The 25,558-nt window shown below is 56.6% G+C and overlaps 1 protein-coding gene across 1 annotated transcript; it reads left to right on the top strand.

Annotated features, from left to right (window-relative positions):
- Positions 1 to 1,305: 1,305 nt before the first annotated feature.
- Positions 1,306 to 25,283, top strand: ALKBH5 (alkB homolog 5, RNA demethylase). The gene is made up of 4 exons (XM_081218775.1): positions 1,306 to 2,197; positions 10,358 to 10,438; positions 20,057 to 20,212; positions 20,998 to 25,283. The coding sequence occupies exons 1-4, from the start codon at positions 1,428 to 1,430 to the stop codon at positions 21,173 to 21,175; spliced, it is 1,185 nt and encodes a 394-aa protein (XP_081074901.1). The 5' UTR covers positions 1,306 to 1,427; the 3' UTR covers positions 21,176 to 25,283.
- Positions 25,284 to 25,558: the final 275 nt, after the last annotated feature.

Here is a 25,558-nt window from a genome sequence, read left to right as displayed (position 1 = left end):
GGTGGAGAGGGCGCAGGGGCTGGGGGCACAAAGGCCAGGGTGGCGAGGCCACGAAACCCAAGATGCATTTCATCCCAGTGAGAATCTGGGGAGGCTGCTAGAGGGGTGAGCCGAGCCTCCAAAAACCACAGTTAAGGAACGGGTGGGAGGGACAGGGACCAAGGAGCGTGACCACGCGTGCAGGCCCTGCCATCAGGGGCCGGGAGGGTCTGAACAAAGGCCTGGGCGCCCGGGAGAGCAGTGACTCCGGGGACCGCGGCCCGGGCTGCCGTCCCCAGCTCCCCGTCGTCCCGGGGGCGCCCGGCCCAGGAGGGCCGCGCACGCGCCGCCGCCGGGACGTGACTAGGGCAACGTCCACGCCGGGCGGCGGCGAGGGGGCGGTGTCTGTGGCAGCAGCCGCGGGCCAGGGGCTGGGCCGGGGCTCTTGGCGCCGCAATCGGAGCATATCCTTGCGCGCTGAGCACTTCCCTGCGGTCGGGTCTCCAATCAGGCACTCCCTTAGCCACCCGGTCACCCTTCAGGGGTCCTCGCGGCCCGCCCGCCGCTAATTAGGGGACGGACGCAGTAGCCAAGGCGACCGCCGGATTGACAGGCATGCGCGCCAACCGGCTTCCGGAAGCTGCCGTCTGGGCTTTCCCGGCGCGTGGCCGGTGGCCCAGTGACAAAAGTGGAAGCGCCAAGGGGGCGGTGACCGGGCAGGCTGGGTTGTGGCGGTTCCCTGGTGATTGCGCGCTGGGGGCTGAGGCGATTTCGGGCGTTCGGACGATGCCGTGACGTAGCGTGGCGACAGCATTGACGGCGTGAGCGCACCCCCGTGGAGGGAGCCCTACGGCCGCGGGGGAGGCGCGGACAGGAGGCAGGCTACAGTTTGGGGCGTTAGCGGAGCCCTTCAGTGTGTGGGGGAGGGGCGGTGGACGGCCCCCGTCTGCGCGTGCGCCGGCCCCTCTGCTGACCCGGCCGCAGGCGCGCGCATGCTCGCTGCACGCGGAGCCGCCGTGGCCGGTCGTACTGCGCGTGCGCCTGGAGCCGCCCGCTGAGGAGCGGCGCTGGCGGACGTCGGGCGGGCGGTCGTGACGTCGTGAGGAGCGCTTTAAAGTGCGGGCCGAGCCGGGCGTCCGAGGGTCCGGCCAGGAGTCGGGCCGAGCCTCCGCGGCCGCCCCGCGCGGCATGAGGCCCTGCCGGCGCCCCTGCCCCCCGGGACGCGGAGAAGGCGGAGGAGGAGGGAGCCTCGTCGCCGTCGCCGCCGCCGCATGACCCGCCGCCCCTGAGGCCGCCCCGCCGCCTCTCGACGCCCCTGCTGGGCGGCGCGGCCTCGCTCGCGAGCCTGGCGCTGAGGGCCTCTGCGGCCCGGGGCCCGGGCGCGTCCCCCAGAGCCATGCCCGGCCGCCCCGCCCGCCGCGGAGGGCCCTAGAGCAGCGGCGTGGACCATGGCGGCCGCCAGCGGCTACACGGACCTGCGGGAGAAGCTCAAGTCCATGACGTCCCGGGACAACTACAAGGCGGGCAGTCGGGAGGCCGCGGCCGCCGCCGCCGCCGCCGTGGCCGCCGCCGCCGCCGCCGCCGCCGCGGCCGAGCCCTACGCGGCGCCCGGAGCCAAGCGCAAGTACCCAGAGGACTCGGACCCCGAGCGCAGCGACTTTGAGGAGCAGCAGCTGCAGAAGGAGGAGGAAGCGCGCAAGGTGAAGAGCGGTATCCGCCAGATGCGCCTGTTCAGCCAGGACGAGTGCGCCAAGATCGAGGCCCGCATCGACGAGGTGGTGTCCCGCGCCGAGAAGGGCCTGTACAACGAGCACACGGTGGACCGGGCCCCGCTGCGCAACAAGTACTTCTTCGGCGAGGGCTACACGTACGGCGCCCAGCTGCAGAAGCGCGGGCCCGGCCAGGAGCGCCTGTACCCGCCGGGCGACGTGGACGAGATCCCCGAGTGGGTGCACCAGCTGGTGATCCAGAAGCTGGTGGAGCACCGCGTCATCCCCGAGGGCTTCGTCAACAGCGCCGTCATCAACGACTACCAGCCCGGCGGCTGCATCGTGTCTCACGTGGACCCCATCCACATCTTCGAGCGCCCCATCGTGTCCGTGTCCTTCTTCAGCGACTCCGCACTCTGCTTCGGCTGCAAGTTCCAGTTCAAGCCTATCCGGGTGTCGGAGCCCGTGCTTTCCCTGCCTGTGCGCAGGGGGAGCGTGACTGTGCTCAGGTAACCGCCTGGGAGGTGGGAGCGGCCCCCAGGAGCCCGCGCTTTCCGCTTCTGACCCAGGCTTCTGTTTGCGGGGCGGGGGTGGGGGGCGGGGAAAGGGGTCTGCGTTTAAAACACAGGCAGTAAGAAAGCAGGGAGCTGAGCTAGAATTTTCTATCCCGTGGGTAGATATGACGAGATCGCAGACTTGACCCGGAACTAATCTAAAGGCATCTTTCTAGAAGGGTGGTTTTCGGAGTCTCTTTACCTTCGTGATTTGAGCAAGTCACTTCCATTTTGGGCCTCCATTTCCAAGTCTGAGTTTTTAAAAAAATTAGTTGGGATTACCGTCTAAAAGTCTTTCCAACTTTGCCATTCTTGGTCTTTTTAACAGAGAACATGTTCGTGGATTCGTTTAAGAGAGGACATCTTCACAGAGGAAGGCCCCTGAGCGTATTTAATTGATACACGTTCTCCATTCCCAGGAGGGGGAGTGGCTTCCCTGGTTTTGAACAGATCAGGGGTTGGACCAGGAATAGAGTGCAGCAAACTTAAAATTCAGTCCCTCTTGGCTGCAGAAGAGCCCATTGGTCCTTTGTAAGATGAGTTACCTGTAATCAGGACCCTATGAAACAAAATAAAGCTTGTCTTTTTCCTGGTATTAGGCTTTGTAGCTGTTCAGCAGATCTTAGGCTCTTGGCCTATTTTCAGTCCCAGAACCTGCTGAGAGTTAGCTCAGCGCCCTGGCCCTCAGAGAAGATTGCCTGCTGCAACACCTTTGCTGTTTATATGAAGCAGAAAATTTACTTGGAAGCTCCCTGCTTCCGGCCCTGGAACAAGTAAATGGAACGATGTACTTCAGTAATCCCCAAAACCTCTTAGGAGATCTAGACTGCAGCTTGGCTGACCACCACATTCTAGTACAGGATCGGCAGGCACTGCAGTTTTGTTGTGAGCAGCTTAACCTCTGAATTTCGGTCAGTGCCGTGGGCCACGGTCATGGGGAGAAGCGGGGTCCCCGGAGCCCTCTCAGTGCCCTGAGGCAAGTGTTCTGTCTCATTTGAGGGGAAGAGCTGAGGCTGCTTCCACATCTGGGAATGCCAGCAGAGCCGTGTGGTACCCACCACGTCTCCTGAGGGGAAAGTTTGCGAAGTCAGTGGCAGCAGGGGCAGTATTCCGGCTTCCTCATGCGTTGGAAGCTAGAGGGCCACTTACCTCTCAGATACCCCCTTGTCATGTGGGCTCCCAGCTTCTCAGATCTGCGTGGTGCTCCACATGGATGTCTTGGCAGAGGCCTTTAAGATGGCATTTCCAGGGCACACTCTCCCAAGTGGCCTGACTCCATTGAAGGGCTCTCCATGCTTAAAAGGGTCTCTCACACGAGGGCCATTTGCTCTCTTAACGGGATACTGCTTTCCCACATCATCACAGGTCCTCAGGGTTGTCAGCAGGAGGCCTGGCAGTGGTCCGGTGTGTAAAGGGGGGGCCACAAGAGGCAGTTTGTGACTTGCAGAGCCCCCTCCCTCCCACACACTCACACCCAGTATTGAAGAGAGTTTTCAGGTTCTTAAAGCGCAGGTCTGTTAGCGCTTAGCAGAGGGATCGCATCACCAGGAAAACCCTCTTCAGCTTTGCTGTAGAAGAGGGAAGTCCCGAGGCTTTCCCAGTCCCTTCCGCCTGGGTTCTGACTTGGCTGAGGGGTCAGTGTGGGAGGCTCGGCCACGTCCTGAAAAGTGCTGCCCCAGGCTTTGAACCCAGCTCTCCTCTCATTTGCTTTGGGACCTTGTGAGCGTTCTCTGAGCCGGCCTTTCCATCTGTAAATAGGGTGATGGCAACTTGCACAGCCTATCAGAGCTAAAGGTGGTGATTCAGTGTCTAGTAGAGGGCCTGGCACAGGCTCGACCCTTACGTGGGTGCTTTCATACACAGCCATTTCGTGCTCCCCTGCTCTCTTGTCGGGGAAGGGGCTGGGGATTTGGTGGAGCCTTAAACATGGCTCTTCCCTTCACGGAGGTCACGGCCCGGTGGAGGCCACAGACATTTAGTTACAGCCCAGGAAGGTAACCGCAGGAGTACACTGGGGGGACGTCTTACTCCACTGTGGAGTTGGGAGGTTTTCAGGAACTTGAAGGAGGACTAGGAGGTGACTGGGAGTTAGCCGCCGAGCAGAGGTGCGGCGGAGGGGGGCGCACGAGGGGCTAGCTGAGGGCTAGGTGCCGACTAGAGGCAGCTGGAGCGCATTACCAGTCCTCAGAGCCAGCCTGGACCTGAGGTAGAGGTTCTGGTGTGGCGTGCCTCGGTGAGGCTCTAGAGCAGAGCTTCTCCGCCGCAGTCCTGTTGACGTGTGGGGGCTGTCCTGTGCCTTGTGGAACGTTTAGCTGGATCCCTGGCTTCTGTCCACTATGCCAGAAGCACCTTCCGTGATGACCAGAAATGTCTCTAGACATTGCCACGTGTCCCCCGGGGGGTGAAACGTCCCCAGGGGAGAGCTACTGCTCTCAGGTTCCGGACACCCCTGCTAATTTAAATCCTCCAGCACCTGCTCACTTAGCTCTGTGAGCTTACTTGCTGTGCAGGTGGGTGAACACCTGCCTGTTAGTGCTGCCTCTGTGCAAGTCCTGCTTGGGCTCTTCGCTGAGCTGGTAAGAGGGGATGCTTGCTTTCACTTCCTGGTAAGTATCCCAGCGCAGAGGTGATGAGCTGTAAAGCTGCCAATGGAAGGGGCTGATGAAGACAGTGCTTCTTTACAGATAGGGACGGGTTCTAGTAATTCTCATCTGACTCAGACTTGTGTTGTTGATGGCAGTGGTGTCTGTACCCATCCAAGGCAATATGGCAGGAATACAGTTTTATATTTAATAGTTGTCAGCGTGGATTTTAGTGTGTGGCAAACATTGACTCAGCAGTGTCCAGACGTGGGCATTTAGAGCAATTCCAGAACAGACCCTTCTGGAAGTGCTTCAAACTTCTTTCCAAACCCAGCTGGCAGTTGTTTTTTTGTAACCTTTCCATGCTGGGCCTGAGTGGGTCCTGTCTTAATGCTGTTCTCTAGAGAAATATTTTTTATCTTTTCTTATATCAGTTCATCTTGTATTCCTTTTCCTGTTTTCTGTATGGTAAATGGTAGATTAAAACAGATTTCAGATGGATTAATTGGAATAATTACCTCAAGGCTAATTGCATACTTGGTGCTATTTTTAATCACTGCTGAGTGGTCTGTGGTTGTGGTGGCCACATGCCCAAAGACCCAGGCCTTAGCCACCTGTCTGGAAATTACTGTATCGCCCGGCCGTGAGACACGCAGTGGTGGGCGCAGCCTGTGACTTCCAGATAACGTTGATGCTGGGTGGGGCGGGCACCCCTTCAGTCCTGGGCAGAGGACGGATGGTGTTCAGCTGGTTGACAGCAGAATTGAGCTTTCTGGCTTAAAATAGCTGGGAATGTAGGGCACATAGGTCTGGGCCACATCTCTTGTGTGGAATCTCCTGATTCCGTGAGAGGGGGAGGAACTTTAGGATGAAGTCAGGGCTGTTTATTCTCAGGAGGAGCTCTGGGCTGCGGGGTGTTGGCTGGCCTTGGTTCTGCCAGGCGTGAGAAGAAGGCAGAGGGCAGCAAAGGAGAGGAAGCTAGCCGGCTAGTGACGGTCTTAGTCATGAAGGTCAGAGAAAGCAGAAAATAAATAGGCCATAAAAGTTTCAGGGCTGGCTGGCCATTTTTGGCTGGGCCGTTGGTGTGCCGCTGTTACTGGGTTATGATGCTAACTCGCTGCAGGCGTGGGCTCATCTTTGCGGACTCTTTCCCTGGAGATGGTTGGACTACCTGTACCCTTTGCTGCGGTCAGTGAGGCCCCCACTACAGATTGGACCTTGTCACTGGGAAACACAGATGGGCTTTTTCTTCCTACCCCTTGTTACCTGCCTCTCCCCACCGCCACTCCCATCAAAAAACAAAAACCAGTGTAGCATAGACACTGAAACCGAGAGTTTGATTAGAGTTCCAGTGCCACCACTTTAGCTGTTTGACTTGGGGCAAGTTAGTTAACCTCTCTGGGCCTTAGTTTGCCTCTGCAAAATGGGGCTATTAAAGTCCTAGAGTTGTTAGCGAAGATTGATTCTCTTTCACATGACCAAAGGCTTGAGGTTTTGGTGAAGTGTCTGGAAACAAGCTGCCTCTGTGCTCAGCTGCTTTGTATTTATACCTTGATGTGTACAGAATTGGGACTTGGAGCAGGTTGGCCTTCTTCCTTCTGGGTTCAGAAAGCCCCAGGGCTGCTTCTTCGTGTTAGGCCATGTGTCTTCTAGGAGGTTCAGGTGTGATTATAACTTGAGTCTGAGCTCACAGTTCTGCCCCTGTGCCCAGGTGGCTGGCCTGCTGCCCCCCAAATCCTAAGTGAGGTCCTGTAGGCCTCTCAGTGGCAGCCCCCGCTAGAGGGAGGTGTCGCCAGGCAGTCCTGGTGATCTCTGCCAGTCCCTCCATCTCTTGCTCTGTCTGCCCTGGGCAGGGCACAGAGTAGATGGGGAATGGCGGCCACCTTGGAACTGTGCCTTAATAATTCCGTCTCCAAGGCTGTGCCCTAGAGGAGAGGTGTGTGGTCCTGCACAGCCCCTTATGAAGAGTCTTCCAGACTCCTCCTTTGACCTGCACCGGATCCTCCGAGGAAGGACTTGCTGCAGTCTGTGTTTCGCAGATGTAGAAACTGAGTCTTCACAGCAGTAGGAACGTTGGGCCTCGACACACACACACGTCATCTAGCGTCTGCTGTATGCAGAGATGAGTAAGGCCTTTGCAGAGCTTTGTCTTGCAGGGAAGGCGATTGCCACAAGGCCGAACTGCAGTAGCAGAGACGGGTTGGGTGGGCGGTGTGGGGGAACCCAGCCTGGGGAGGTGAGCAGAGCTTTCCAAGAGAGGGGAGACTTTCCAAGAGTCACTCTAAGGCATAGTGTGGTGGGTGACAGCCAGGCTCTTGCTCTGGGTGCTTGCGGCACACTAGTCACTGCTGCATGGGGTGGGGGTGGTGCTTGGGCTCAGTGCAGGGCAGTACCAGCCTCAGGTATTTCCCCTCCTTCTTCCCTGTGAGAACAAAAGAGGAGGAGGCACTGGAACTTTTCTTCATGCCAAGGTTAGGCCTGGACCCAGGGTATATTAAGTTTCAAGCTGGCAGACTGGCACTTTCAAACAGTTTCTCTTGTAGCAAGTAAGTTCCTTAGCAGTAAATAACCCTCTGTGGTCTCTCTTGGGCACTTTCTGCTGAAGTTTGGACAGAAGAGCTTCCTCTGATCAGGACTTGGAGCCCCCCACTCCCAGCAGAGCTTGATACTGAGGACGGGGTCAGTAGGCTGTGTCGTAGCTGCCAGGAAGTTCTAGAAGACCAGTGCCAGTGAGCTGTTCAGGTGGGGGTCAGTGAGCGCCATGGTCATTTCTGTGGGCCCGTGCAGTCTTGCTTCTGCACTAGTTCTTCTGAAGCCTGGGCTGGGGGACAGGAACCTGGCATGACTTGCTCTTTGTTCTAGAGCACTTTGGGAGGTGGGGGCACTTAAAATTTGACCAGCGTCTGGATCTGCTGCTTCTGTGTTACAGGATGCAGTTCCTTGCTGAAGATGGGAAGTCAGGGCCCTTGGTAGGTCCTATAGCCAAGTCAAACAGATTAGTAACACTCGTTAACAGTAAGGAAGGTAGCCTGCAACTGGTACTGCAGGTCTAGGCCTTAGAAATATGCCTTGGATTGCCTTTGGGGAACTGGACTTCCCTCTTTGGGAAAGTCCCGTGTTAATATGGGACTGTCTTGGAGCCCAGATCTGCACTCCCCTAATGTGGAGTGACAAGAGAGAGCGTAGGATGAGACCTAGAGCTCCTAGCCCTGGGAGGGGGCCCAGGAGGCCTCTGCTGCAGGGAGCCTGGGTGAAGGTTGTCCAGGACGCCTGGCTTGTGTCAGGTGCTCAGTAAATGGGGGTGCCAGGCACCCTGCATTATCTCACTGAATTCTCACGGTAGCCCTGCCGGTGGGCCTCCCACTGCTCTTCTCCAGGGGTGCTAACCAGGAAGACATATAACTGTAGTTCTGTCTAGAAGACAGGAGGCACTGACCCTTTTAACAGTCTCATCGTTAGTCACCACAAAGGAATGTCGTAAGTGACAGAGCACAGAGCACCACCACATGAACACCCAAGAATCTACTGCTGTCCCTGCAGTTGGAGGAGCTGAGGTTTTGGCCCAGCATGTGACTCAGCTAAGGTGACAGAGCTCAGGTTCTAACCCAGGTCTCTTCAACTCCTCGATCCTTGTATGGCATTTCTCTCTGGGCCTCCAGATATATATGTATTTTTTTTCGCCGTACACGGGCCTCTCACTGTTGTGGCGCCTCCCGTTGCAGAGCACAGGCTCTGGAGGCGTAGGCTCAGTGGCCATGGCTCACGGGCCCAGCTGCTCCATGGCATGTGGGATCCTCCCAGACCGGGGCATGAACCCGTGTCCCCTGCATCGGCAGGCGGACTCTCAACCACTGCACCACCAGGGAAGCTCCAGATATTTTCTTAAAGATTTTTTTTTTAATGTGGACCATTTTTTTAAGTCTTTATTGCATTTGTTACAATATTGCTTCTGTTTTATGTTTTGGTGTTTTGGCCACGAGGCATGTGGGATCTTAGCTCCCTGACCAGGGATCGAACCCACACCCCCTGCATTGGAAGGCGAAGTCTTAAACACTGGACCACCAGGGAAGTCCCTAAATTTTTTTTTTTTGTATTTTGGCCATGCCGCGGGGCATGTGGGATTGTTCCCCTACCAGCGATCGAACCCAGGCTTCTGTAGTGAAAGCACTGAATCCTAACCACTAGGCCACCAGGGAACTCCCGCCTGCAGATGTTAATAGGTGTTGTTTGAGAGAAGGTTCCTTGGTCAGTGCTCAGTTAAACTCAGCTGTAGTAACTCTCAGGTCCTTTAACATACCGATACTTTATTAAACTCGTCAATATTTCCAGATTGATTTGACTGTGGACATTTGTCCGTAGTTATCTCACGGGACTGTTATTTACAGAGAAAATTGAAAACCTCTGGTCCAGGAGCAGCTCAAAGGGGAAAATCCCTAAAATAAGAGCTCTTTTCTCCGCCCTCCACATGGCTCCAAATCAGATTTCTGAATCAGAGGTACCTCTCTCTAGGACTTTTTATTTTTTATTCGCTCTTGCTTCTAGTTCTTGCCCACATTGGGGCAGCCTGGTCATTTTGAGGAGTCCTTCCCAGGCCTGTGGTGTTTCTGACCATTGCTCCACCCATGTCTTCACAGCTACCCTTGAGAAGGAGCTGATTAGCAGCTGAATAGAGGAAGATTGGTGGTCCTGGCGGTAGCCAGGGAACCCTGAGCAGGGGGAGGAGGCCTGTGGCTGCGGAGCTGCCTTGGCTCAGTGGGGGGCTTAGTGTGGAACTCGGGGTGGGAGTGTCTCATGGCTGCCAGGCTCCCAGTGAGGGCCTGTACTCAGGGAGCTGAGTTTGCTTCCAGAGTTTCAAATCGGACAGACATTAGTTGTGAAGAGGACAGCCATCTACCCACATTCATTGGTCTGAGCAGTTTTCAAAATCATGTAACTTGATGAAGAAAATAAATAGATACTTGAGTGTGATGGGAATTCTTAAAATATTCCAAACACAGCTGTCTTCAAGATTTTGGATCCCCCAAAATGAAGGTTTTTGAAAGCATTTTTTTCTAAGTAGACAAATTCTCTTTTTGAACCTTGCAGCCTTAGTTCTCTCTGGTGACTCAAGTGCTGTCAGTGTCTGCCTTGGCCTCCTCTGCCAGCCCAAGGGTGGGGGAGGGGGAGATGCGGTTCTTATCTTCTCCCCAGGGTCTGGCTTGAGTCACTCCATCCGCCTCCAAAGCCACTAAAGGTGTGCCCTCTTGGGGACCCTTTGAAAGAAGGGCTCCTGGGCTGTGCAAGGAGATTCCTGCTTCGGCTTCTGCTTTAAGACCTGCTTTTACCTCATCCCAGGTTTTCCCTTCAGTGGTTTCTGGGCAAAAGCATCCTGGAACTTAACACGTATTTCCTCCCACGTAGATCCTTGAACCTGTCATGTAATGGGGTGGAGGGTGGCCATTAAGACCAGGACCCTATTTCTGTCTCCGTAACCCTGGGGATCTTTGGTTGTCCATCCACTCTCCATGCTCACGTGCTCTGTGTTTCTTTTCAGTGGATATGCTGCTGATGAAATCACTCACTGCATCCGGCCTCAGGACATCAAGGAGCGCAGAGCAGTCATCATCCTCAGGAAGTAAGTGTCCTGGTGTCTGGCTCCTGCAGACCTGACTGCAGGTGGAGGTCTGGGTTCCTCTGTCAGTAGCCCTCAGCATGAGGGCTGAGCAAAAGCACACGCTCCCAGTGTTTGTGGGCTGGGTCTTGAGACAGGATTTGGGGAACATTCTTCCAGACCCTGCCTCCCCCCACCTCTTCCTTTTCCTTCCTCCTTGGTTCTGATTTGTCACGTGTGCTTCTCACTGAGTATTTTTAGATTGTGCCTCAGCAGCTTGCTTTAAAAATGCCTGGGTTTTCACTTCTGGGAGGAGCAGGGAGTGAGGACGGGACGTAGATGGGTGGCTGGCTGCGTGTTGAGCAGGCGCATGGCTTGTGGCTGTCCCTCTTCTTTGGCTAGGGGGTCAGGGACGTACTGACCAACATTGCCAATCCTGGCATCTCCAGCACTTCTTTTTTTTCTCTCACGAGGTGAATAGACTGACCACGTAAATGCTGGGTCAAGACATTCCTGCCTTGAGGCAGGGGTCCTAAGAAGGCTGGCTGATTGCCCAGGCTCGTGTAGTCGTCAGTGAGCAGGACAGTGCCTAGACCCAGGCTGGAGCAGGATGTCCTATAGCTTGCCTTATTTGTGTTTTTTTTAAATTTAAGTAAACTTTATTTGTTAGAACAGGTTTAGGTTTACAGAAAGTTGGGAAGATAGCAGAGAGCTCTCCGTTCCCCTTCCTGGTAATGTCTCACATCAGTGTGGTATGTTCATCACAGTCACGAAACCAATACTGATCCAGGACGGTTAACTGGAGTCCATCCTTTACTCACATTTCCCTAGTTTCTCCTCACGTCCTTTTCTGTCCCAGACCCCACAGGACGTGCAGTTGTCGTGTCACCTTAGCTCCTCTCCGCTGCGACACTTTCTCAGACTTGCCTTATTCGTGGTAACACTGACCACCAGGTGTGTGGTGGAAGGTCCCTCAGTTGTGGTGTGTCTGGTGTTGCCTCTTGGTTACACCGGGGTTGTGGGTCTGGGGAGGAGACTGCAGAGGGGCAGCGCTGTTCTCCTCACATCACGTCCAGGGCGCAGGACCTTCCACTGTCGACGCTGACCCTGAGCGCCCAGCTGAGGCTGTGTTTGTCACTGTTGCCCCCTGTTCACACTGTCCTCCTAGGAGGGACGTCGCTGTGAGCGGCCCACACGTAAGGAGTTGGGGGTGAGCGCCACCTCTTTGAGGGCAGAGTCGCCACACAGATTCCTGGAATCCTTCTGCACAGGAGATTTTGTGTCTTCTCCCCCACTTGTTTATTTCTTCATTCACTCATTCCTGACAGCAGTGTGGACTCATGGTGTCTATTCTGTGCTCAGCTTGTCCCAGCTTTGGCCATTGGGAGCTCTTTCTTTTTTTAAGTACATCCTTACTCTCTGGCTTGTCATCTTTTTTTTTTTTTTGCGCAGTATGCGGGCCTCTCACTGCTGTGGCCTCTCCCGTTGTGGAGCACAGGCTCCGGACGCGCAGGCTCAGCAGCCATGGCTCACGGGCCCAGCTGCTCCGCGGCACGTGGGATCTTCCCGGACCGGGGCACGAACCCGCGTCCCCTGCATCGGCAGGCGGACTCTCAACCACTGCGCCACCAGGGAAGCCCTGGCTTGTCATCTTTTTAACTTCAGTTTATCACTTCTGCATCTTGGCCCTTTGGGTCTGGAGCTCCAGTACATTGTGGTGGTGATGTCTCTTTGGCACAGCCCTGCCACTTTGCCAAGTCAGAACATTGAGTCTGTTTTATCATCTGTAGAATAGAGATGACCCAGACCCGTGGGACAGTCCTGCGGTGCGGGCAGGGCACTGGGCACCTAGGGGAACTCCAGACAGTGATCAGCCTGGCAGCGATTCTCCTCTAGCCTAAGAATATTCCCGGAATCCGTCAGAAGAAGGGTTTTTATCTGCTTTTCCGCTTGCTTTTCCTGTGGTTCCCAGCACAGTCCAAAACCCAGGACCCGGAAGTGAGGCAGGCCAATGTGTTGCTCCCTTCTGGCCTTTCCTGCCCAGTCATTTCTTGTCAGGTGTGCCTGGTACCTCCAGTGGCAGCCAGAGACCAGGTGGCCCACCCGGGGCAGGAATGAGGGTTGGGGGGGAGCAGAACCAGAGCAGCGCCTCCTAGGTGTTCCTTCCCAGCTCCTCACAATAGCTCATCCCAGGGAAAGCTTCACTGGAGGTGCAGGAGGAAGTGGCCAGAGCTGGAGTGTTGGGTCATTCTTCTGGGTGTTTCCTCCCTCGAGCGGTGGCTCCTGTACCTGGCTGCCCAAGCCAGATGCTCCTTGGTGGAGCTAGGACTCTGCACTGTTGTTGTTTTTTGTTTTTTGTTTATTTATTTGTTTATGGCTGCATTGGGTCTTTGTTGTTGCTGCGCGTGGGCTTTCTCTAGTTGTGGCGAGCGGGGGCTACTCTTTGTTGAGGCAAGTTGGCTTAGCTGCTCCGCGGCATGTGGGATCTTCCCGGACCAGGGCTCAAACCCATGTCCCCTGCACTGGCAGGCGGATTCTTAACCACTGCGCCACCAGGACTCTGCACTGTTAACCAGCTCACCCCGGAAGCTCTTTGGCCAGCTGAGCCCCTGTAGCGTTCTGACCGAGGAGAATGGCTGTTGTGGGTGACTGGGCTTTTTGACCTTCTGCCCTGAGTGGGTTCAGGAGCCAGCCAGGGACTGGGCTGGAAAGGAGTAGATGGGTGCCCCCACCTCCGCAGCTTCCCTAGGCTGCTGAGCTGGTGAAGTGCCCAGCTGTAGGCAGCCCACCCAGGGGACCAGAGGAGAGGCAAGGGCAGCTCTCTTGCCCGCAGAGTAAAATGCAAGGTCTCTGTTGGACTTTGCCTGTCCATCCAGCCTCCTCCCTCGATGTTCTCCCTGTTATCTCCTTCCCACTTACGTTAAATTACCTGCAGCTCCTAGTGTGGCCCATGCACTGATGTCCCAGACTCTCGCAGCAGTGTGGCCTCTGTTGGGAATGCTTTCCCTTCTGACCCACACCCACCCCCCAGGTGACCCATATATACGCACCGAAAGTTGGTTAACCTAGCCGTCCTTCAAGGCTCAAGGGTCAACCATTTTGACACGCAGGAAGCATCATATACATGTAGCCCTCTCAGCCCATCCCCTGCCCCCTGCTGTCACAGCCTGTACACTTGCCATTGTGAGTTTCCAAAGATGTGTTCTGTTGGGGGGCAGGGAGAGCCTTGTTCATCTGAGTCCCAGCACTGAGGCCAGTCCAGAGGAGGACAGCTCCGGTCGATGAGCAGCACCAGGTACAAAAGGACAGGCTGGTGACCTGATGAAAAGGGGTGCATCCTGGCTCAGGCGCTGCCCAGGGGTCAAGGATGTGGCCTTGGTGGGTGCCTGGCTGACTCTGTGTCCTTGGGTGAGGCCACATCCCGACAGGTGGGACCTGGGCACTGAGCCCAGCCCTGCTCCTTGTAGGCAGGTAGGTAGGGTGGAGCCAGCTCTGCCTTCTCTTAGGTTCGGATAAAGATCGCACAGGCTGCAGAGGGAGGGCCTGGGGCCTCTGTCACTACTTCAGGCTGGTCAGCACTGCGGTAGTCTTTCTAAGGGCCTCATGGGGGGAAACGGGTGGGCGGCGGTCAAGTGCTTCCTGGTTCAGCAGAACACGGCTCCTTTGCACGTGGATGATGCTGAGTCTTCACGTAGGAGGTGGTGCCATAGTTTCTCGCTGGGAGTGACCCTCGGAGAGCCTCCCCGGGAATGCAGTCCCTAGGCTGCAGCTTAGTGTCATCTGTTTGGGGTCACAACCAGTAAATGGCTGAGTGTGGCCTTGAACCTCGGTCTCCTGTTGCTGGGTCTTGTGGCCCTTGGTGGTTTGCACAGTGGAACACCCCGAGCCCTGCCCCAGGGTGGATGCTGTGAGTTGAAGAACCCAGAGCCTCACATACAGAAGGGCTTTCTTGCCTCTGCTGTGCCAGTAGAGAGCTGGTGGCTGAGAGTATTTTAAGCGGTAGGGGACTACCCTCCAGGGTGTGTGGGGTGAGGCTGCAGCTGCAGGTTTGTCAGCTCTTGAATGTGCCCAACTTCTGGAATGTCGCTGTTTCCCAGCCCACCCAGAGCAAGCTGCCCAACATGCATCTTTGCCAATCGTTGGTTCCCCTGGCAGGGAAGCTGGACGTACTTTTTTTGGAAGTGTGGTTTAAGTTTTAAATGACTGGTTAGAGAACCAGGAGGCTGGCCAACTTCCGAGGTGTGGCAGTCATTGGGGTGGGGGAGTATTTGGTTTTTCCCACAGTTCCCTGACGTGCGACCTTCTAAGGGCCTTGTGTGCTGTCCTCTGCCAAGCATCCAGCTCCTAGGTGCCGGGCGCCGGGTAGAGTGCTTCCCACACATTAACCCTGAGCGTGGAGGGTGTGAACTCTGTTTGGACAGGGGTTCAAGCAGGCAGTGAGCTGCCTCGGCTTCTCTAGCCAGTTTGGAGTGATCTCTGAGCAGGGATTCCCGACTTGGGAACATGAAGCATCTTGTGTGCACAAGGCACCCGAGGTGGGCATGTAGGAGACTCAGCGCTCCCTTGGGGCTGGATCTATGATAGGTGGGCACTTTGCATGCTCAGACAGCACAAGCAGAGTGAGCATTGTCCTAGGAGCACGGAGCATGTCCACTGGGGCCCAGCAAAAACAAACAGAAAGATGACCTGCAGCTTCGGGGGCTTGTTGGGACAGGCTTGGTAGCTCTGGCTCCTGAGCTGGAAACTGCTGGCCAGGCAGAATTGGTGAGCTTGAAGGCGGGAAGTATAGAGGGCCTCTGTAAGGGAGGAGCAGTGAGGGGAGGGAGGCAGTGGATCCAAACTTCAGCATCAGGCGATGGCTTGTGGCCCTCAGGGCCTTCTGGTTGGTGGCCAGGGCACCCAATCTCTTGGTGTTCAGGAGGCCCCCAGGCCTGCATCGGGTTGGCCTACGAGACTTGTGTTCCTGCATGATTAACCAGAGGAAACGGCTCAAGGCGGTGTAAATAGCCTGTTCCTTTGCTGCTGGTCAAGTGGAGCTGAAGTTTGGAAAAGCAGCTGGAGAGTCACTTGTCCAATGTTAATCAAAGCTGGTGTGTGCTAGGCTCTGTGCTGGTGCTGGGAAAGTGGTGAGTGTGATCTCTTCTCATTCACTTTACCTTTTGGGGAAGGTAAAGGTTTAGCGCCTCACCGGGGGCTGGTCAGGGAATGCTTTCCAGAGGGGTGCCGCCTGAAGGCAGTCAGGGGTGGTGTGTGGGCCTCAGGCAGGCTTCGGAGAGGCTCGGGCCAGGACAGGTCAGGCAGAGGCACCGTTCCTCACAGAGGCTCCGAGTGGGGAACACAGTGGAGACGGGTGGGGCGGAACCCCGTCGGAGCTCGGCAGAGCGCTCGCTGCTGTGCAAGAGGTGTGGAGGGCCCTGGGGAGCACCGAGGCCTGGGAGCAGCAGGTGGGGGCTTGTTTAGGAGAGACTGCCTGTGGGAGGCTGGGCTAAACGGCCTCCTGGGTCATTCGGTCCAGGGGTCCCTGGGGTCAGAGGGAGGCCCTCCCAGAAAGCAGAGCAGCCGAATGCAAGGCTCTGTGCATGGATGAGCAGAGGGTGTGCTCTGGGCTTTGTCCCTCAGCTCTTGGTTTCCCTGATCCAGGTCAGGCCTGAGACATGGCCCCCACCGGGACACCTGTCTGCCACTGCTTGTGTCTCCATGATTTTTGTCCTGGTACCAAGGACTACCCACCTTTGTTCCCCGGGAGTCCAGGGATTGGGTGTATCCACAACCTGCCTGAGGAATAAGGAGGCGGTGAGGCCGCCAGGGATGTGACTGGCTTGGGCTCGTGGCCTGGCTCTGTCCCTTCTTCACTGAATATAAGTTGGTTACCTGAGCCCTGTGTTCTTACCTGAAAATTGGGGCCATTGCGATGCTGGAGATGGTTAAACTCGAGACTGCTGTGTGTGCTTCTCGGCCCTTCCTCACCGTTGCCCCCTGTAATCTCGATGGGGCGGGGGTAGGAATAAGGACAGCTGTGCTGGGTCAGGTGCAGTGTGGAGGAGAGGGGGGCCTGGAGCCGTGGTGGTCAGCAGCCCCGGTGTCAGGTCTCCTGGTGTCCTGGAGGACAGTGAGCCCTTACCAGGGCCCGAACTGGGGTGTCCCTGAGCACCCTGATCCTGGCCCTGTGGTCTGGCTGGCGTCTGTGGAGGCCCTGGGTTACGCGCATGTGGCGTGGATGGCGTGGTGGTAACCAGGCTGGGCGATTTGGAGAGGCTCCCCTTGGAGACTGGGTGTTCTGTTGGCCTGGGTCGGGGGAGGTCTGCTGGGAGCCCAGGACCATGTACGTGCTTGGGGTGCCCTTTCTTTGGGTGATACACTCGGGTGTCCTTCAGGCTCCTCTGACCGTAGCAGGCTGCTGCACCCGTGTCAGCACTGCCATGCGGGGAGAGCAGGGCAGGGGTTGGAGAGAAGCGTGTGGTGTTGGTGGGGGCTGGGAGGCGGGACTATTGCAGGAGGGATGGGTGGGGGTCTGGGCTGTGCGGGAGTCTGATACTTAGAGGGGCAGGAGAGTAGACCTTGGGGCCCAGGGCACTTGTAGGCGAGGAGTACTCCGACAGGCCTGCCTCACCGCGCCCTGCCTGCTCGCTCCGTTGGGAAAGCCAGGCTTTGTAGCACAAGGGTGCTTGGGGAGGGCAGAACCAGCAGTTGTGGGTGGTTGGCAGCAGGGCCTGAAGTGCAAACTGGTTCCCCGTCTCCCAGAAACGGTGGCCTGCCTCTGCCGGGACAGCTCTCTGCTCTGCCTGCCTCTGCCGGGACAGCTCTCTGCCGCGGTGAAGAGAGCCTGCCTGGGCTTCAGGGGCATCCTGGGGTGGCAGCTGTGTGGCTGAGGCCAGTGACTGGGTCTCTGATTTCGCACTCTCCCCCTCCCCCGCCCCGCCCCGCCCCACCCCAGCAGCTTCTCCGCAGGAGTCCATGATGGATAAAGGAACGTGAGAGGGCAGTGCCTAGACAGTCAGTCTCCTCCCTTCCTCTCCGGTCACATGTTAATGTTACCTTAATGCTTGGCCATCCTCCCTTGGTTCCGGCTTCCCGGTACCTAGGCCCAGTCCACGCTTTGTCCTGGGGGCTGTCCCGACATACCTGGGGTGCCTGGCCGCGACCCCTGGATGTTGGCTCAGATCTGTCAGGAAGGTCTTGGCTCCTGTTACCACCCGAGGAGGCACAGGCCCAGACCTTACTGCTAGAACCGGGCCTCCTGCCCCCAGACCTGTGGCTCTGTCTGCTGAACCCTGGCCTGCTCCCTGGGAGTTGGCTGCCCTTTAAGAGGAGAGGGGTGTGCTCTGAAGGCGCACTGCTGGTGGCTCTAGCCCGGCTTCTTGCAGCTTGGTGGCTTTTCGAAAGTAGAGCTCCTCCAGCCGTTCTGAGATGTACTTGTAACAGCCCCAGGGAATGTGTCGGGAGCCGTTTTGGGCCCCAGAGCTCCTACTGCCCCCAAAGTCGGTGCGGGAGGCTGAATTTTTGGTGGGACTGCTTCTGATCACCCCTTCCCTGAGGGCCGGCCCTGACGGTAGCAGAGCTGTTGTGCGGGCAGCTGCGCCTTCCGTCTCTTCTTCTCTTAGGCAGCTGGAGGGACGCAGAGCCTGTCCGTGTGCCTGGCTTCTGTCCACTCTCAGCTGGTCCCACCTGTCTCCCCAGCAGCCCCCGACCCACAGCGAGGGGCCCCCACCACTGCCCCCGGCTGCCCGGCCAGCCGCCCTAGTCGCAAGCAGCTCAGGAAGGGCGGGCCCCACCAGGGCTCAGCGTGTGTGCCAGCCGTGCCTGCGTGGCAGGACGTGCCTTCCAGCCCCGGAGGCGTGGGGGCCAGGCTCGCCTCGTGGCGGCGCTGCTCTTCTCTGGCCCGCCTCACTCACCCGAGGAAACCCCTTCGCGGTCTTGGGCCACGGGTCCTGCCCACACGGGCTTTTCTGCCCGGGGTGTGTGCTCCCAGCACCCGCGGGGTCTTCGGGTCAGCTCGGCTCGGCAGTGCTGGAGGGGCGCTTTCCTTCCCGAGGCTTCAGACCCTGGAGTCCTCTGAGCCGAGCTTTTTGGCTCATGTCACATTTGGTGTGAGCTCTCAGCACAGGGATCTGAGGCCTGGCCTGGTCAACGAGAGCTCTCGGGGCTTCGGTGATTCTGGTTCCCACCCTCAGGTCTGGGTGTGCCCAGCACCGCCTCTTCCCAGTGCCCCTAGAAAGGATCCTAGCCTTGAAGGAGGCGACTTGTCTTTGGTCTCTAGACCCTCAGAACTGAAAGAGGCCTTTGCTCAGATGGGGAGACAGGCCCCGAAAGGGATGGTGACTAGCCCATACTCGGAGTGGCAGCCTCAGGGCTGGATCTTCCTGTTGCTCCTAGGTCCTGTCTCCTGTAGCCCGGGGTCCCCAGAGTGGAGGCCGAGACTGGTGGGCCAGTAAGTGCAGCTGGGCCCCTCTGGCTTCCCCGTCTTAAGAGGCCTGGAGTCTCACCTGGACTAGACTTTTCTCCCAGGACTTCCCGGCACACGTGACTCCCCTCCTAACTGACCAAGTCTTCCCTTCTGTTATGAGGACCGGACGCAGTCATTCCCAAGAACCCAAGGCAGCTCTTGGGTTCCCCTTCTGCTCTCTTCCCCCAGCGGTCTTGTGAGGATGTCCTTTGAGGGGCCATAGCACCTTCTTCCTCAGAGCCCAGTTGTTCTTTTGTGGCCAGCAGCCCATGGGAAAGATACCTTCAGGGCCTTCTGCCAGCTGTGCCCCCATCACTCCCCGCCCCAGGCCTCTCTCTTGCCCCTTGCTGCCAGCGGCCTGACTTGCTGGCCTCTGTATCACACAAGAGGCCTTGGGGCTTCTTTGAGGCTTCCCAGGCCAGCTTCCTCCTGGCCTGACTTCCTAAAGGACTCGGATCGCTGCCCTGGGCTACCCCCACCCAGTTTCTCCATCCCTTCTTTCCCCTCCATACTTGCACACTTTTCCTTGACTGAGTGGTGTTCCAGTGCTAGGTGGGGGCTTTGCCTTCAGAAGCCCTCTGGCCTTGGCTTGGTCAGTGTCCCGGAACCAGCAGAAGCTGCCAGGTGGCTGTGGTGGGACCAGAGCCAAGCGTGAATGTGGGATTGGGTCTGGGCCCTCCTCCTGGCTCTACCATAGCCTTGGTGTCCCCGTGTAAGGGTAGGGAAGCTCTTACTCTGTTCCCCTCCAGTCCTTCCACAGGCCTGGACCAGGGGAACCTTCCTGTCTGGTGTTTCAGGCAGGGGTGGATGTGTCTGTTGGAGTGTGTTGGTGCCCACCAGTGGGGCCCTCAGTCCTCTGGCAGGCACAGTAGCTGTCCCTTGAGAATCTCTGGGCCGGAGGAGGGTGAGGTGGGGCTGCCTCGTCCAGCTGAGAGAGCCCTGGGATCCTTCCCCTGGGGCAGCAGGTCATTGGAAGTCTCCAAACAGAAGTGTTCCCGTCCCTGGCTCCTAAGCCTGAACTTGGGAAGGACAGTCTTTGCAAGTCAGCTGGACCAATTCCTAGTTGAACCATGAGGAGACTGAACCTCAGAGCAGAGACTGCTGGCCTCCACCTAACCGGGCCAGAGAAAGAATTGGTCTCATGGGGCCACACCCTCCCCAGAGGCCCGCTGGTGACCCCACGTGCTTTTCCTCTGCAGGACGAGATTGGATGCGCCCCGGTTGGAAACAAAGTCCCTGAGCAGCTCCGTGTTACCACCCAGCTATGCCTCAGATCGTCTGTCGGGAAGCAACAGGGACCCCGCTCTGAAACCCAAGCGGTCCCACCGCAAGGCAGACCCTGATGCTGCCCACAGGTACTCGGCTGCGGTCCCTCAACACAGGCCGGCAAAGCAGCGCCACGGCCTGGCTGCAGGGCGAGATGGGTGGGAAGCCTGGGGTAGATGGTTAGGAGCCGGGCATTGTCCACCTTTCCAGTGCCTTCTGTCTGGTTCCCTGGGCTTGGTGGCATTCTCAACTAAGCCCTGGCCGTCCGCCTGTGGAACACGGTGTGCCTTCCCACGCCTTCCCTGGTTCTGCTCCCTGACACACGCTCTGGGGAGCTACATGGGACGTTAGGAGGGAAGTGCAGGCCTCGGAAGGCCGCAGAGCAGGGGCCCGTTTCAGAAGGGTTTCTGAGGAAGCTGTTGAAGCTGAGACTGGAAGGATGGGGAAGATGTATGGGAGGGGCAGTCTGGGCCAGGGGTGCTGTATGGGCTGAGACCCTGAGACAGCAAGAGCTTTGTAGTTTCAGGGCTAGTGGGGTTGGTGAGCAGAGAGGAAGAGTGGGAGTCGGGGGAGGATTGAGAAGCCGAGGGGGATGGCAGAACCAGGCAGGGTCTCGAGGCTGTGATAGGAAAGCCGCCTTCTGCCCGGCAGCCTTGGCTGTGTCCTAGGGCACCAAACTCAGAGCCCAGCAGACCCCACAGGGTAACCGGGGAATGTCTCAAAGACGAGGGGTGACCGTTGGCACCTGCTGGGCAAAGACACGGTGCCAGTGCTTCTGCTACTGCCACACCTCCCCCCTCTGTAGAGACCCGGTGAGCTGGGGTGGCCCTGGGCCAGTCTCTGGGTAACGCCTCCCCCACCCCTTCCCTCACAGGCCTCGGATCCTGGAGATGGACAAGGAGGAGAACCGGCGCTCGGTGCTGCTGCCCACACACCGGCGGAGGGGCAGCTTCAGCTCCGAGAACTACTGGCGCAAGTCCTACGAGCCTGGGGAGGACTGCTCGGAGGCGGCGGGCAGCCCCGCCCGCAAGGTGAAGATGCGGCGGCACTGAGGCCTGAGCCTCCGGGACTCGGCTTGATCCTCACTAGCTGCCCCTCCTTTTGTTTCGTTTTGAGGGTTTTTTTTCCTTTTTTCTTTTTTTGGTTCTTATATTTTTTTTCCTTGGTTTGTTGCCTGTTAAGGCTGAAGAACAGAATTGGCCAGGACCTGGTTCTCATGTTCTTGGTTTTCCTCCTGGATGGAAAGGCTGTTGGCATCTGTAGGCACAGAAGCTCACGCTGGAGTGGCCAGTGGAGGCGTGGGGGGCAGCTGTCCTCACGTGGGGCTGTGTCAGGCTGGGTTTATTTAAAAGCAACAAAATGTTTTGGTTTAGAAAAATTCTTGTTTTGCTTTAAATGTAAATCTTAGTGTTGTAAATGAAGTTCAATCTCCTCCCCCTCCCCCCACTGCTGTCTGCCATGGGTTGAGGTCTTGCCTTGCCGGCTCTGCAGGGGGCCTGCTGCCCTCCCACCCCTCACCTGCTCTCCAGGCCCCAGCAGCTCACGCAGATACCCCCTCCTCCTGCAGCAATTGTTAGGGATGACCGGGCAGAGGCCTAGGTAGTGCCAGCCCCTGTTGCCCCGCCAGCCCCTGTTGCCCCAGAGCTGTTCAGTTGGCTGAGACCCCGGGCTTCCTGCATGCCCTCTGGCCTGCTCTGCCCACGGGTCCCTGGTCTGCCCAGGGGCCAGCTGCAGTGGTCCTGACCTCTTGCCAGGAGCCCGCCTCTTTGCTGGGTTGCTCCTTTTAAGCATACACGTGTGATTGTGTGGAACAGTTAGACTTGCCGTGTTGGGGCAGTTTTAGGAGTTGTTTCTAGCTGGAGGGACTGGTGTCCTTCTGCGTCTAGCGTTTGGGCTGGAAAACTGTTGTGTGTGTGGTAGGGTTTTTGTTTTCTTTGGTTCGGAATTTTCATTTTTTCCTTTGGTCTCCTGGCTTTTTCCTTTTCCTTTCCCTTTCTTCTCCATCGGCCCTCCTTGGGCCTTCTCCCTATGTCAGTCCCCATAGGAAGCTGCCCGCCCCCTCTGTCCGCCTGCAGCATGCATCCAAGGCCAGAGCTCCGGCCTGCAGACTGGGTTGGTGCCTCCTCCGCCTCAGGGGCATGAGAGCTGGGGAAGGAAGGGTCCTTTAAAAAATAATAATGAAAGGGAAAAAATAAGTGAAGTCTTCGGCAGTTTCCACCCGCTCAGATCCTTGAAGGCTGCAAGGTTTTGCTGATCTGGGTTCATTAGGAATGTCCTCTTTGCCAGCCAGGGCCAAGACCCAGGCCTGCTGAGAGCAGAGGCCCTCCCAGTCCCCAGGCTGCTACCATCCCAGGGGGCTAGTCTTACAGAAGAGGCTGCAGAAAGCTGAGGGGCAGCCACCATCAAGAAGCCCCTCTCAGGGGCCAGAACTCCTTTGCCAGTGTGGATTCCTCAAGTCGGGACTGCGTAACTAAAGCAGTTGCAGTTTTTTTTTTTTTTTTACAGCTTTTTTCCCAAAAATGATTTGTAGTTGTGTGTGCAGCACTTTGCCCTGATATGTGTGCTCTACAATAAAAACCAAATCTAATATATTTTGAAACAGTTGTCTGATGCTGTCGTAAGAGAGGACTTGCCTTTGGTTCTTCCTTAATCCCTTTGTTTTGCCCTGAAACTCTGAAGGGGGTGGGGGGGGCAGAGTTCATTGCCCACCGAGGCCACAGAGGAGAGGAGCAGTTGCTGACGCAGGGCTGAGGACGGGCTCGCCCACTGTCTTTTCTCCAACTGCAAGGAGGATGGACTTCGTAAACTGTATGTCCAGGTGCCCAGGGCACCGTGGGCCCACAGGAGCCAGGATCCTACTGTGCTGAGTTCTGGAAGCCCGTCTTCCTTGGGGTGATCAGAGAGGCTGCGGGCCAGTGGAGGAGGAACAGCATGAGCAAAGGCAGGAGAGGGGCCTCGCCTTTGTAGAAAATACGTAGGTGGTTTTGCTTATTAAACCAATTCTTGAGTTCCTACTATATGCTGGCCAAGCCCTTACTGTGGCCCCATAGTGAGCAAAACCCTTCCAGCCCCTGCTCTCAAGATGAGTATGGTAGAGCTGTGGATGCAGATCCAGGCTTGAGGCAGAGGGGTTTGGGTAGAGTAGGGGTGGGGTCCAGGGGGTTTTAGTCCCTCCAGATCCTGGACCTGGCTCCCAGGTTCTTCTGGTCAAGGGGTTTGGTCTAGAGTCTCCCTCATTCACTTCCAGTGCCCAGAGCCAGTCTACTTGGCCAAATTCTTGCTGTGAAAACCTGGCAAGCCACTTAACTCCCCATTTAACAGGAAGGGGAGAGTCCAGAGGGAGCAAGTGAGTGGCCAGGGCTCAGGCCTGCAAATCAGTGACAGGATGTGAAGTGGGGGTGGGGTGGGCAGAGCCTCCTTGGGGTCTGTGGCCAGTTGGGCCTGCAGGGGTAGCCACTGGGCTGGGCGGATAGGGCCCTGGATGCCCCGGAGAGGAGACATTGGAGCTGAGGGAAAGGTCACCCACACTGTACCTGGGCCCCTGACTCGGGTCACGGGATGGGGGCTCGTGCGGAGGGCTGGGGAGCTGCGAGGGATTCTCCACTGCAGCTGTGACAAAGCCAGACCTGGGTTCTTCCTAGTCCCTGAGTGAAGGAGGCCCTTTGCCTTGAGGACTGAGGGATGAGGCCAGAGGAACGGGGTCTGGCCAGAGGAACGGGGTCCAGCCCTCGGAGGTCCTGCTGTGTTTCTGGCGCTGGTTTCTGTCCCTGTATAGCGGTTCCATGGCACCCCGTGTCTGGGACTGTGAGAATCCTCTGAGTAGTTCCCAAGCAGATGCGGGGGCCATATCTGAGTCCCTGAATCTGACTGTTCCCGGCCCTCTGCTGGGGCACTAGCTAGCTGTTTGGGCCATGTGCTGAGTCCCATCTCTGCTCCCAGCCCAGGCTTGTATACAGTAGGTGCTCTAACAACATCTGGCTCCAGCCCTTCCCAGCTGGGGAGCCCATCCCATTCCTATAATCCTGTTGTGTGGTGGGGGAAACTGAGGCCCAAGTCACATTCATTCATTCAAAAAATACGAGTGTCCTACTCTGCTGAGCTCTGCTGAGGGTACAAGACAACCTGGTGTGTGACACACACACACACACACACACACACACGTTTATTGTAGATTGTACTGATAGATGTGTAGCACATAAATTACCAGTAATAAAACATAGTACTCTTTAAGTTCTGTTTAGCCAATTGTTTCTCACAGAATGCTTTTATTGATTTTTTGTTGTTGCTGAGTTCTTGTATTTGTAGCTCACCTGTGGTGGTAATTCAGCCACAATATGGTAAACGGAGCTGCATCCCATCTGCCTGTATTAGTTTCCTGTGGCTGCTGAAACAGATCGCAACACATCCGGGGGCTTAAAACAACAGACGTTTATTTTCTCACAGTTTGGAGGTCAGAAATCCAGAATCATCACCACTGGGCTGGAATCAGTGTGGCAGGCCCGTGCTCGCGTCTGACAGCTCCCGGCCGCTGTTGACATTCCTTGACTTGTGGCCACATAACTCTCGTCTCTGCCTCCGTGGCCACACGGCCTCCTCTTCTGTGTCCCAGATCTCCTCTGCCTCTCCCTCATTACAGCCTCCCTGGATAACCAAAAATAATCTCCCCACGTAAAGATCTTTAATCACATCGGCAAAGTTAAAAAATGTTAAAAAAATTTACATTCCAGGGATTGAGACCTGATACCTTTGGGGGCCACTGTTTCAGCCTATACTACTACCCTGCTCTCTTCCCAATAAGTTTGTCATTAAATTTGATACATGACCTACCGATTACTCACTGATGAACAGATTGTTAGTGGGATTGAAATGTTTCAGCCTCAGTATTACTTTTAATCTGCATCGTTAATACTTTCTCCACCCATTTAAGTCTAGACCTGTGCTGTCCAGTACATTAGCCACTGGAAGCTCGGCTGTTGAGCACCTGGAAAAACGTGGCTGGTTTGAATTGAGTTGTGCTTTAAGTGTAAAATACACACCAGAATTTGAAGAGTTAGTACAAAAAAAGTGTAAAAAATATCATCAGTCACTTTATATTGATTACATGGAAATGATAATATTTTGGACGTAACTGGGTTAAATAAAGTATGCTATTTAATTTTACCTGTTTGCTGTTACTGTTTAAGTCTGGCTACTAGGGAGTTTGAAATTACACGTGTGGCTTGCACTGTGTCTCTGTTGGAGGCACTGGTCTAGAACATGAGTGGTAAACCCAGCCTGATTTGTGGCCGTGGAAACATTCCCTTCTGGCTGGTTCCAAGCACAGCTGCGAGCGCCGTTATCACAGTGTCTCCACCACACAGATTCAGCCAGTGTAATGCAGAAGGACAGACAGGAGGGGAACGAAGTAAACCAGGAAGTGCTTAGTTCTGAACTTG

Source organism: Mesoplodon bidens, assembly GCF_964165515.1.
Source record: "Mesoplodon bidens genome assembly, chromosome: 19".
Taxonomy (NCBI): domain Eukaryota; kingdom Metazoa; phylum Chordata; class Mammalia; order Artiodactyla; family Ziphiidae; genus Mesoplodon; species Mesoplodon bidens.
Note: the sequence above shows the minus strand (reverse complement) of the source record. Positions and strands in the feature narration are given on the sequence as shown.

What these genes read in the sequence shown, in the direction of transcription:
- ALKBH5 (XM_081218775.1), top strand. Translation starts at nt 1,428, where the DNA reads ATGGCGGCCGCCAGCGGCTACACGGACCTGCGGGAGAAGCTCAAGTCC. An exon ending in GGGAGCGTGACTGTGCTCAG is followed by an intron (nt 2,198 to 10,357) that starts GTAACCGCCTGG and finishes GTTTCTTTTCAG; the next exon opens with TGGATATGCTGCTGATGAAA. An exon ending in GCAGTCATCATCCTCAGGAA is followed by an intron (nt 10,439 to 20,056) that starts GTAAGTGTCCTG and finishes TTTCCTCTGCAG; the next exon opens with GACGAGATTGGATGCGCCCC.